At 42.0% G+C, this 12,493-nt stretch overlaps 2 protein-coding genes across 6 annotated transcripts in view; one reads left to right on the top strand and one right to left on the bottom strand.

Annotated features, from left to right (window-relative positions):
• Positions 1 to 9,683, top strand: part of BAIAP3 (BAI1 associated protein 3) — a 162,147-nt gene extending 152,464 nt beyond the window's left edge. For both annotated transcript variants that reach the window (XM_075830316.1, XM_075830317.1), the window contains 3 exons: positions 725 to 848; positions 2,491 to 2,696; positions 7,321 to 9,683. In XM_075830316.1, the coding sequence (XP_075686431.1) occupies positions 725 to 848; positions 2,491 to 2,696; positions 7,321 to 7,421 (431 nt within the window). In that variant the 3' untranslated portion in view covers positions 7,422 to 9,683. The remainder of the gene's footprint in view (positions 1 to 724; positions 849 to 2,490; positions 2,697 to 7,320) is intronic.
• A 90-nt stretch (positions 9,684 to 9,773) lies between these two features.
• Positions 9,774 to 12,493, bottom strand: part of TSR3 (TSR3 ribosome maturation factor) — a 14,512-nt gene continuing 11,792 nt past the window's right edge. For all 4 annotated transcript variants that reach the window (XM_075830318.1, XM_075830320.1, XM_075830319.1 and 1 more), the window contains exons 5-7: positions 11,912 to 12,085; positions 10,774 to 10,837; positions 9,774 to 10,021 (exon numbers count right to left, since the gene is read on the bottom strand). In XM_075830318.1, the coding sequence (XP_075686433.1) occupies positions 9,874 to 10,021; positions 10,774 to 10,837; positions 11,912 to 12,085 (386 nt within the window). In that variant the 3' untranslated portion in view covers positions 9,774 to 9,873. The remainder of the gene's footprint in view (positions 10,022 to 10,773; positions 10,838 to 11,911; positions 12,086 to 12,493) is intronic.

The following is a 12,493-nucleotide window of genomic DNA, read 5'->3' as shown; positions in this document are numbered from 1 at the left end:
ATTAACATATCTTCCACAGGGTTACACCTAGACCATTTGTAGCGCTACTGATTGATTTTAACAATTGAACTACAGCTGCAGTCCACATGAATACATTGAGTTGCGTGCAATCTTGTGGACTGTAGTTGTCACTCGAAGGGGTTCCACGATGCATCGAACTGCCGTTTCTATACTGTGCACCCTCAAACGGTTCAATACCGTTATTTCATGTATTTCGATACTAAGCTGTGCGGCCGCACAGCTTAGCATTGTAACACATGAATGTATGAGAGCGGGGCTGCGGCTGTGTGATACAGCCATTGCCCCGCTCCCGAGTCCTCACAAGTGTGCAAGCGGTCAGCATGTGATGTGGCCGGCGCTGCACTAATGATTGCCGGCACTGAAGACAGAACATGGCGGGCGCACTGCAAAACATCACCAAGTTCTGTCTCATTAGTGCAGCGCCAGCCGTATCACCTTATGCTGACCGCGCGCGCGCACACTTATTGTCAGGAGCGGGGCAATGGCTGTATTACAAAGCCGCAGCCCCGCGGCGGAGATCAGAGAAATCTCTCATCTCTGTCGTTATTCCCCTGAATGCTGCGATCAAAGCTGACCGCAGTGTTCAAGGGGTAAATGAGAAGGGGGGATGCCCTTTGGATCACGTCAAGGCTGTTTGTTACGTGTGAAAGTCTGCAGGTCATCACTAGGTCTCCTTTTACAAGTCTTGCGCTTTATTCTACAGGTCTTAGTGATCCCTTTGTCATCATTGAGCTCTGCCCCAATCATGTTTTCCCGATGGCGAAGGCTCAACGAACACAAGTTAAAGCCAAAACTTTACACCCAGTGTATGATGAGCTGTTTTACTTGTAAGTACATGGGTAACACTTTTCTTTTTTAAGATCAGGATAAGGGATGTGTAGATCCTTACTTAGTGACCCATGCTGCAACTACTTTCTGGGTTCCCCCAGAACTCACTGAGACTCATGGGCTAGAGCAGAGTTTCCCAACCTTTACGGGCTCGAGGCACCCCTGGAAGAAAAAAATTCTCAGGGCACCCCTACCAAAAACGGTTTACAAAAAGTCAAAAAACTGCTAAAAACCAGCACTACACTCTTAGGGCTAGTTCACACTGAGTTATTTCGTGCTGTGTTTGACGTGGAAACTGCAACAAAAAAAAATTAAAAATCGCCTCTCATTGATTTTAATGGGAGGCAGAGGCATTTTTCCCTCGTGAGCTGAAAAAAACGCTCGCGAAAAAAAAAAGCAACACACTCTTTCTTCCTGCGGTTCCGTCTCTGACCGCCCATTGAAATCCATGTGAGGCAGAGAAATTGTTTTACGTGGCTTTTGTTTGCCGAAAAACGCCGCAAAAGACACGCCAGAGAAAGTGCAGGCAGGTCAAAATCTGCATCCAAATTTCTTCAGGAATTTTGATAACAGATTTTTCTGCTTGCAAAAAACTGTGTGAACATGGCCTTAGACCCTGTTTACAGTGTGTCTTTCGACACTCTTTTTACCGCGGAAACCGCAGCGAAAACCACGGCAAAAAATGGTCGAAATTGCCTCCCATTGCTTCAATGGGAGGTGGAGGTGTTTTTTTCCCGCTTGCGGGAAAAAAAAGTGACATGCCCTATCTTGAGGCGTTTTCCGCCTCAAAAACCCCATTAAAATCAATGGGAAACGTAAAAAACGCTGACAAAAAACACCTGTGGTGCAAAACCACTTCAAAAGAATCGGAGCTGATTTTTCCGCCTGCAAAAAGCTCCGTGTGAACAGGGCCTTAGTAAGGCAGAAAAGAATCTGCCTGAAAAGGATTTTTTTTTTTTTCAGGGCAGTGGCTGAGCGGAGTGTCGCTGCACCCCTGGACTGTTCTCACGACACCCCGGTTAGGAACCACTGGGCTAGAGTGACAACAGCAGTGGAAGGCAGCTGAGGGACCATGATTTTTATTTCTTACCTCATTATTTTGCACATATAAATGTCTTTGCTGTCACTTATATAACACATATTTTCATAGTTTTTCTGGTATAGAAAACCCATTTTTAAATACCAAATTAGGGAATTTTGAGTTATTTGAGGGGGGACCTCATTCAGACACTCCATCTATTAGCTGAAGCGGCTACAAAGAGCATCAATTGCTTTGGATGACCTACCTAGTGATGTCAATAAAAACTTGTAATTCTACATTTTCCCTGTGGTGGCGCTGCAAGGAAATTTAACATTACAACTGATCGCTGGGGGTTGCAGCAGTCAGAAGGCTTCCCTGGTGATAAGCTGATCAGTGTCCGACAAAAATACTTTGTCCAAAGTGAACAATCCCTTTAAGTATGTTGGACTTTGGGAGCAAACCCGGGGTACCAAGTGGACACCCACCCAAGCACAGGAAGGGGGAACATACAAACTCCATGCAAATGTTACCATGGTATAATTTTGGGCAGAAATCCTTCCCACTTGATGTCTATGTAAAATAAGCTTTGCGCCCATAATACGCTGTAATATCTTCCGCAGCCCGGTGTCATCAGAGCAGTGTCGGAGGAAGTCCGCCTGCATTGTCTTTACTGTCATGGATCACGACTGGCTCTCTACTAATGACTTTGCTGGTGAGGCCGTCCTCCCCATGAACGTCATCTATGGATTAAATCGGCCTCATATTACGGGTGGTGTGAAAAACGTCCAGCCCACGGTACTGAAGCTGACGAGACCAAAGGCCAACGGTAATGTGATATAGATGCGGGTTCATTATAAAGATACAGTGGGTTGCCGGTAGTTCACCACTATAGACTTTACACTGTGAATATTCTTGTTTTATTTGGATGTTTGTTAATCGAAACCACAGCGGCCCTTTTTGTCACGTAAGTCTTAGTGTGGGAGGCAATCACGAACACCGAGGAAGTTTCCATTATACCCATAGAGAGAGGGGTTGGTGACACCCCCGCCAATCAGCTGTTTTGAAAGGGCTGCGGTGCTTTTATGAGCGCTGCTTCCGCGTCACTACGGTCACAGCTTGTATTATGAATCGCCGACCTACTGTAATACCGTGAACTGCCGCTACAAGTATGTCGGTGATTCACAGTACGAATTAAGGGAAAGCAGCGCTCGTACGAGTGTTGCAACCCTTTCAAAACAGCTGATCGGCAGGGGTGCCGAGAGTCAGACCACCACTGATTTAGATATTAATGGCCTATCCTCAGTATAAGCTATCAATTTCTGATGACTGGAAAACCCCTTTAAATAGGACCTGTGAGCTCGCATCACGTCTGTTTTAGTAAATACATTCCCCATAAATAACAATTCTAGAGCATCTTGTCAGATACTCCAATAGGAGCGTCCATCGTAGTTCCAGTCCAAAATGCCGCAAAAAAATAGTGCAGCGCTATTTTTTTCGATAAAACGATGGACACTTTTACGAGCCCATAAAAGTCAGTGGGTTCCGTCAGGCGCTGCTGATGTCTATGATGAGATGGATCTGGCGCTTCCGTTCTTTTTTCCGTTCTGCTCCTACAATGGAGCAGAACAACGGAAACTGGAACAAAGGTGTGAACATAGCCCAACGCTGTATTGTGCTTCTGCTATTCCTCCTGAAAATGCATGAATAAATTAACAGGGCATCACTATTCTCCTAGTCAGTATGTCCCTGATTTCCAGACTGTAGGACCAAACTCTATTGACAAGGAGAATGGTCACTACCGGTTCTCAATGTAATCAAACATTTCCAAGTGATTGGTGGGGGTCTCAGTGCTCGGACCCCCACAAACTTCTGACATGTCAGGGGTTTGTTGAACGTTTAGTTACCCTTTAACCCCTATCCGCACCAGGACGTAACTGTACGTCGTTGCAGGAAGTTACTTCCCGCACGAGGACGTACAGTTACTGAGTTAATCCCGGTGCACACTGTCGGCGACAGTGTGCACCGGGAACCAGGAGGTCAGCTGTCGCCGACAGCTGACACTCCCCTCTTGCCGGCCAGCGGTCCTTTGCCGCTGATTTCGGCGCATTAACCCCTTAAATTCGGCGATCGGGTGCAATCGCCGAATTTTAGGGGTTTCTAACATATCGGCAGACCCCCGTCCGAAATCGCGGGGTCTGCCGATAGTTAGTATGGCAAACGGAAGCCAAACAATGGCTTCCGGGTCTGCCATGGACAGAAGCCCATCAGGACCAACCTTCGGCTGGTCCTGATAGGCTTCCTGTCAGAGTGACAGAAAGTCACTGTGCCGTTCCCGATGCACACTGTCGGCGACAGTGTGCATCGGGAACTTGGAGATCAGCTGTCCCCGACAGCTGACACTCTCTAGTGTTGCCGATCAGCGGCTCATCGCCGCTGATTTCGGCAATTAACCCGTTACATGCGGGGCTCGATTGCAATCTCCGCATGTAGCGGGTTTGTATTGCATCAGCAGCCCCCATGCAATCGTGGGGGCTTCTGATGCTTGTGATGGCACCCGGGGGCCAGACAACGGCCCCCAGGTCTGCCATGTATGTCAGCCTATGAGGATCAGCCTCTGCTGATCCTCGTAGACCAACTGTCAGAGTGACTGTGACGTCACACTGACAGTTGGAATACATTACACTACCTAGGTAGTGTAATGTATTCCAGCAGCGATCAGAGCTGCAGGTCAAAAAAAGAAAGTGTAAAAAGTAAAAAAAAAAGTTAATAAACAAAAATATAAAGTGTAAAAAGTAAAAAAAAGTTAATAAAAATGTTTTATAAAAGTGTAAAAATAAAAGGTTTTGTTTTCCTATAATAAGTCATTTATTATAGGGAAAAAATGAAAACGTTAAAAAAAAGTACACATATTTGGTATCGCCGCGTTCGTAACGACCCAATCTATGAAACTATAATGTTAATTTTTCCGCACGGTGAACGCCGCAAACAAAATAAACTGAAAACGGTCAGCATCGCTATTTTTTGGTCACCACCCCTCCCAAGATATAGAATAAAAAGTGATCAAAAAGTTGCATTTACCCCAAAATGGTACCAATGAAAACTACAACCCGTCCCGCAAAAAACAAGACCTCCCACAGCTTTTTTGACGAAAAAATAAAAAAGTTACGGCTCAGAATAGCGTGTCCCAGAAAATAAATTATTTTATAGAAACTTCATTTTATTGTGCAAACGCTGCAAAACTTAAAAAAAACTATACACATATGGTATCGGCGTAATCGTACCGACCGGCAGAATAAATTAAAACGTAATTTATTGCGCACGGTGAACGCTGTAATAAATAAAGAATTTAAAGCGCCAAAATCGCTGTTTTTTGGTCACCCTAGCTCTAAAAAAGATCCTGAGGGGCCAAAATGCTCACTATACCCCTAGAAAAATTCCTTGAGGGGTGTAGATTCCAAAATAGGGTGACTTTTGGGGGGTTTCCACTGTTTTGGTCCCTCCGGGGCGTTGCAAACCCGACATGGCACTGAAAACCAATCCAGCAAAATCTGCTTCAAAAAATCCAAAAGGCGCTCCCTCCCTTCTGAGCCCTGCTGTGGGTCCAAACATCAGTTTACGACCACATATGGGGTATTGCCGTAATCGGGAGAAATTGCTTTACAAATGTTGGGTGGCTTTTTCTCCTTTATTCCTTGTAAAAATGAAAAAATTCTATGTTTCCACAGAAAAATAGGTGATTTTCATCTTCACAGACTAATTCCACTAAAGTCTGCAAAAAAACTGTGGGGTCAAAATGCTAACTATACCCCTAGAAAAATGCCTTGAGGGGTGTAGTTTCCAAAATGGGGTCACTTTGGGGGGGTTTCGGCTGTTTAGGTACCACAAGACCTCCTCAAACCTGACATGGTGCCTAAAATATATTCCTAAAAAAAGGAGGCCCCGAAATCCACTAGGTGCTCCTTTGCTTCTGAAGCCTGTGTTTCAGTCCATTACCATACTAGGGCCACATGTTGGATATTTCTAAAATCTGCAGAATCTGGGCAATAAATATTGAGTTGCGTTTCTCTGGTAAAACCTTCTGTGTTACAGATTTTTTTTTATTACAAATGAATTTCGGCAAAAAAAATGAAATTTGTAAATTTCACCTCTACTTTGCCTTAATTCCTGTGAAACGCCTAAAGGGTTAAAATATTTTCTGAATGTGGTTTTGAATACCTTGAGGGGTACAGTTTTCAAAATGGGGTGATTTATGGGGACTTTCTAATATATAAGGCCCTCAAAGCAACTTCAGAACTGAACTGGTCCCTGAAAAAATAGCCTTTTGAAATTTTATTGAAAATATGAGAAATTGCTGCTAAAGTTCTAAGCCTCGTAACGTCCTCGAAAAATAAAAGTACGTGAAAAAAAATGATGCAAACATAAAGTAGACATATAGGAAATGGTAACTAGTAACTATTTTGTGTGGTATTACTATCTGTTTCACAAGCAAATACATTTAAGTTTAGAAAAATGCAAATTTTTGCAAATTTTTGCTAAAATTTGAAGTTTTTCACAAATAAATATTGAATTTATCGACCAAATTTTTTCACTAACATAAAGTACAATATGTCACGAGAAAACAATCTCAGAATCGCTTGGATAGGTAAAAGCATTCCGGAGTTATTACCACATAAAGTGACACATGTCAGATTTGAAAAAATAGGCTGTGTCCTGAAGGCCAAAACAGGCTGTGTCCTAAAGGGGTTAAGAAGTAATGCCAGCCTCTTTCTATCTTTCCTGGTAAAAAAAAAAAAAGGTTTGGCTCTCTTAATGCGGCGACGCAAATATGAAAAATTCTTGCAGGCCTTAATGCCAAAATAGGATTATTTCCTTCTCTAACACTTCTGCCATATCCACCTCTGGGACCCGCATGTATATATCGAGAACAGGGGTTACCCAACCCCTGTCCTGCCTGGTGCGGCGGCGGCGCCGCCGCCGATTTAAGGCAGGGACTACGCTTGCGCACATCTCTTTCCATCCTAGTCAATGGGAGTTACGGAAACAGCTAAGCAGCGTTTAGTCGGCTGTTTCCGTAACCCCATAGAACATAATAGAGAGACATGCGCAAGCGTGACCACCTCTCCACATAGTCCCCGACTGTAATCAGCGGATGGGGGTTGGGTGACCCATACTCTAGATATAGGTGCGGGTTCCAGAGCTTGACATTTATGACCCATCCTGTGGTTATTCTTAATTTCTACCCCAGCTTTCTATTAATTGAATACATATTACAGGCCCTGTTGCCTATAGCAACCAATCACAGTGCAGCTTTTATTTTTCCAGATCTGTTTAATATTTGGAAGCTGATTTCTGATTAGTTGCCATGGGCAACAAGGCCAGTTTTTTCAGAATGTGTTGTTAAATGTCCCCTCATTTTTCTGTAAGTGTAAAACATGTTTTCTATTCTTCAGTGAAGTCAATATTAAAGATGTTAGATGGAAGAATGGACAAAGAAGCACAAGATTTTGTGAAGAAACTTCGGGAACTGGAGAAGTTTATGGAAGACGACTGAAATTCTATTTATACTGTAAAAAAAAAGAATTGTAAATATCTTAACCCCTTGGCTGCCATGGGAGACAACACAGTTGTGCTGTATTGTGTCAAAAGCCCCTTTGGCAGGGAACAGATGAAGCTTAAAATAACTTTATCTACTTTATCTATTGTTAAGTTTTTGGTCTGTTTTTGAGAACTGGAGTTTTAAATATTAAGTGTTAATTGAATATCGTAATAATCGGTGTATCATGGAATTGATTTCAGTTTCACCGACCAAGTAAAGATCTTTCGTCTTAAGTCTATTCAATGGAAATTCTGGGATGCATCAATATCCAGTACTGGGCATGTAGCATGATGCAGCTGATCAGATAGACATGGCAATGGGTTTGGCGCCACCTGCTGGTTTTTAGAATCCATAATATTTGTACAGAGAGGTATAGAAAATGGAGAACATTCCCCAAATAGATCAATTATTATGAGAAACCCCTTTAAACATTAATCACCTAACTACAGGATAGGAAAAGGTCGACCGTTGGGACCCCCACCGATACCAGGGGTTCCCGTGAGCCTTCTGTGAATGGAGCGGTACTTCGCATGCTTGGTCACCGCTCCATTCTTAGGGACTACGCTATTGATGCCGCCAAAAAAACAGAATGCAGACAAACGTAAACCATTTGCCACGGAAGCATTACCATTGAAGTCAATGATAATGCAAAGGGAACGCCATTGTTTCCGTTCATGCGTTCCCCTGACGGAAAGGTCTGATAGAACCAATAAACGGAAGCCTGACGCAGATGTGAATGACGCCTTATACAGTTAATTAGACAGGGGCACAAAGTTAAATGTAGACCTGAATTCTCTTCGTTGCTAAACAAAGAGCTATTAATACGAATGGTGCAAAATTGCTACAGGAACCTTGGGCTATTCATGGAAACGTATTCAAAACGCTGCAACTGCAAAGAGAATGACCTATTGAAAGTGAATCTCCAACTTTTAACATCATGTCGTTTTTAGGTTCAACCTTCTGTGCTGATTGACTTTATAACACATGTTGGCTGCATCCCACCACTAGAGGGAGCTTAGAAGTTTACTGTATACGGTGTTATTGAGGTTAACATATAACAGTATGCAGTAAGCTCCTAAGCGCCCCCTACTGATAAGAAAACAAAGAAATGATCCAGCGCTTGTAGAGGATTGTAAAAAGGAACCACAGTTCCAAGTTTAATTCAATAATTAAAAGTTCAAGTGCAAAGGGTGTGGTAGCAGTAGCCTACGCGTTTCGGACAACACTTCTGTCCTTATTCATGGACATGAGCCATGTGCCGTCACGCAGGATCCGAGCGCGGTCTGGATTACGACAGTCAGTGGTTGAGCTGGAGGATTCCTCTCTATTTTTGCCCCCTACTGATAGCTGCAGGTAGTAAACATATATTTTAACTATATGCAGGGGATTTGAAGCCCTGTATCCAAAAAATAGAGATTTATTAAAAAAAATTAAAACGCAACTTCTTTACATTAAAAAAATCCCAACCAAAATAGAAACATTAAGCCGTTCATGAGTGGACATTCACTTTAAACCTCCGTTAATTGTAATAGAAAATAATTCTTATGCCTTACAGGTAAGTCCTGTCACATGGGTGTAGGAAGAGCCCTCCGTACTTACTATATTCCCATTGCAGGGACTGTTCTTAGAGAGAATCTGTCACATTAGAGCATCTACAGTCGATTCTATGTCCCGGGCCGGATCTGCTGTAAGGTGATCGGGAACCATTGACTCGCTGCCCTACTTATTTCGACTGGCCCCAGAATTTCCCTGAAATAGACGCCATGTTTGTACTTAGTTTGCTAGCTGCTAAAAATGAAAAGAAAATACCCGTAAGTGGCTCGTACAGTTTCCTTCGTGTTTTTAATGGAAATGTAAGGTCCTATTTCATACAAATGAGCTTTTCTGAAACCTGAGCCTTGACTGTCGTTGTCCATTTTAGCTACGTGGCAGGAAAAAAAAAAAAACCTCTTGTTAAGATACGTATATATGATGTAACGTTGATATGCTGACGATTTACACGTCACGGCTATGACACTGACTACATAGCGCACACTCACTGTATCCGGACCATTTCTAGGTGCAGCGTCTGGGTCTTGCTGTAAGTTGAACGTAGAAAATGTCTAAACACGAATGTTTCCAGAGATCAGTGTGGCGACGTACAGTACATTTTACATGTGGGATTAAAATGTTTTATATTTGTATTTTACATTGAATTTAATAAAATGTGAAACAGAAGTTCTTGTTCTTACATTTGCTTAAAGGTAAAAAGAAATAAACCACAAATGTATTCAATGTATGCCCAATGTATGCCCGTCGCTGAAAAGATTTATACTTCATTCTTAAACATTTAATGTACAAAATGCTTTACATACATGATTTCATCTCAGTCCTCGTAGGAGGGTGTGAAGATTTTGTATTTCACAGCTTAGTCCCTAAGTCTCTTTTTGACCCCTTTCCAAACAACAGGTTTACTAGAAGCCGCCTCACCACCGCCATCCTCCTCCTCACTTTCATCTTCGGAGCCTTCATCACTACTTTCCTCCTCCGATTCCTCCTCATCATCATTTGTTAATCTGAAAAAAATTACAAACTTTTTTTTTTTTCAGCTTCAATGCAAGATATTGGCACGATTTTACAGATACAAAGTTTAGTTTGAAACGATCTCACTATAATTACCCATCGTTTTACATAACAGATACGGACCAATCAGATACGAGACTGGCGGATCTGGCTATGTAGAATGGCGCCCGATACATGCACAGATTAACTTCTGTAACACAATTGATTAAATGTTCCCATGAAAGCAGACAAGTGCGTGTGCATCACATGACCAGGACGGATTGTAATCCATTGGACGGTTCCTATTGAATATAGATAATCCACAAAAAGACCAAATCTTGCAGGCGCTGCCAGTCGTCTATCCGGAGTGCTTCTAGAACAATCCTCCTTTATTAAACCTGCTTCAGCGGGTATAATTTACAGTACAACGGTATGAAATGAGGTTTTACATAACCACATGTAGCAGATTTTCACCACTGATTTCAATGCATTGCAATGCACGCGCATTTCGACGTGGATTTGTGAAAACAATCTGCAGTATATGAACATACCCCTTATGCTAGATGTCATTCGTACACTTAAAGCCGCCTTCTTCCCGTGATAGTCATCGTAACATGATGACCAATGGGACATTCCAGGTGAGGCTTTCATTTGCTGTGGGATTGCAGTTGAATAAAATTTTAAAATGCAAGTCCCCATGAGAAAGGAGGAACACTGGGACAGACGTGGATAACTACGCAAATGTACAATTAGAACCAAAAATTACCTTTTTGAACAGATGACTCTATTGGGATTAGAAAATTCTCTGCCAGAATCAACATCAAATGGATCTAAAATTAAAATGATAAAAAGTGTGTAACAAAAGCGTCTAAAGAAAAACAAATAGTGTACAACAGTGTTTAATCAGTGAAATAACTATGTTATATGTAAACATATGCCGGGGGAGCACAACTCTAGTGAATGGAGTGGCAGCAGATACACGGTAATTCTCCATCAAAGTCTATGGGTGATCCAGCCGAGTGATATGTCATGAATGTTTGAGACTAAAAAAATCCATTTCAAGAGAAAACGTCACCTCTCCTGACATCTCAAATACTTGTAATCCTCAATTGTAAGACATATTTTCTTAGAACTCTACATTGTGCCGTTCCTCTGTTATTCCTCCTAGAAATGTATAAATAGCCAACTGGGTGTTAGCATTCCCATTGTCAAAGCAGCCTGTCCCTACACAGTCTCACTAAGTAAACAGTGTCAGACATACCAAGTAATCGAATTATTCATACATTTCTTGGAGGAACAACAGAGGAATGGCACAATGTGGACTTCTATGATAAGATGCCCCAGAATTGTGATTTCATGGGAATACAAGGATTTACTAAAATAGACATGTCAGGAGAGGCGACCGCTCCTCTTTAAAGGAAAGACAAATGGAAAGTATTGTTTCCGTTTGCATTACCATTGATATCAATGGCATTTTTTTGTTTCAGCTTGTTTGCCTACGTTCCGCTAGGTTTGCGTTTTTTTCAGTGAAACAATAGCGTAGTGTGCTGAACTACTGTTTCCATGAGAAAAAACTGAAACCTTGTGGAGCGGAGGCAAAACAAACTGACAAAAAAAATGCCATTGTAATCAATGGTAATGCAAACGGAAGCAATACTTTCCATTTGTCTTTCCGTTCCTCTGATGGAACAGATAAACTGAAAGCCAAGCAGAAGCCCAACGCTGATGTGAACAGGCCCTTAATAACAATAAACAATCCGCAGCAAGATCTTTTACTATCCAATATAATTACATAGAACAGAACAATTACACTCTGTATGTACTGGTTTAAGCGTTTCCTAAAATTTTGGGATACAAAACAGTCATTTTGAGAAATAACGAAAAATAATAATCAGATAACACACCTATTTCTTCAGTATCCTTGTCATTGTCAGCAGCCAAGAATTCAGCTTCAACTTTCTTTACTTCTTCCACGTCTTGACACTTACTGTATTGATCAAGCAATTCCTTGTTCAGTTCAAGAAATACTTTCCCCCATTTAAATTTCCTCAGTAAAATTATGGCCAAATCTGGAAATCCTGACAACAGACAGTAAAGCAAATTAAGAGGAGAGCGAGAGAGCGAGAACGAGAGAGAGCGAAAGAGGAAAAAAAAAAAAAAAAGAGGAGAGAGCAAAAGAAAGAGAGAGCGAAAAGGAGAGAGAAAAAGAGAGAGAAAGAGAAAAAGAGAGAGAAAGATAGAAAAAGAAAAATCCTGACAACAGACAGTAAAGCAAATTAAGAGGAGAGCGAGAGAGAGAGAGAGAGAGAGAGTGCGAAAGAGAAGAAAAAAAAAAAGAGGAGGAGAGAAAAAAAGAGGGAGGGAGAGAGAGAGAAAAAAAGAGGGAGGGAGAGAGAGAGAAAAAAAAAGAGGGAGCGAGAGCGAGAAAAAGAGAGCGAGAGCAAGAGAGAGCGAGAGCAAGAGAGAGCGAGAGCAAGAGAGAGCGA

This window comes from Rhinoderma darwinii, chromosome 6 (assembly GCF_050947455.1).
Source record: "Rhinoderma darwinii isolate aRhiDar2 chromosome 6, aRhiDar2.hap1, whole genome shotgun sequence".
NCBI classification, from domain to species: domain Eukaryota; kingdom Metazoa; phylum Chordata; class Amphibia; order Anura; family Rhinodermatidae; genus Rhinoderma; species Rhinoderma darwinii.
This window is presented reverse-complemented; position numbering and strand designations above follow the sequence as displayed.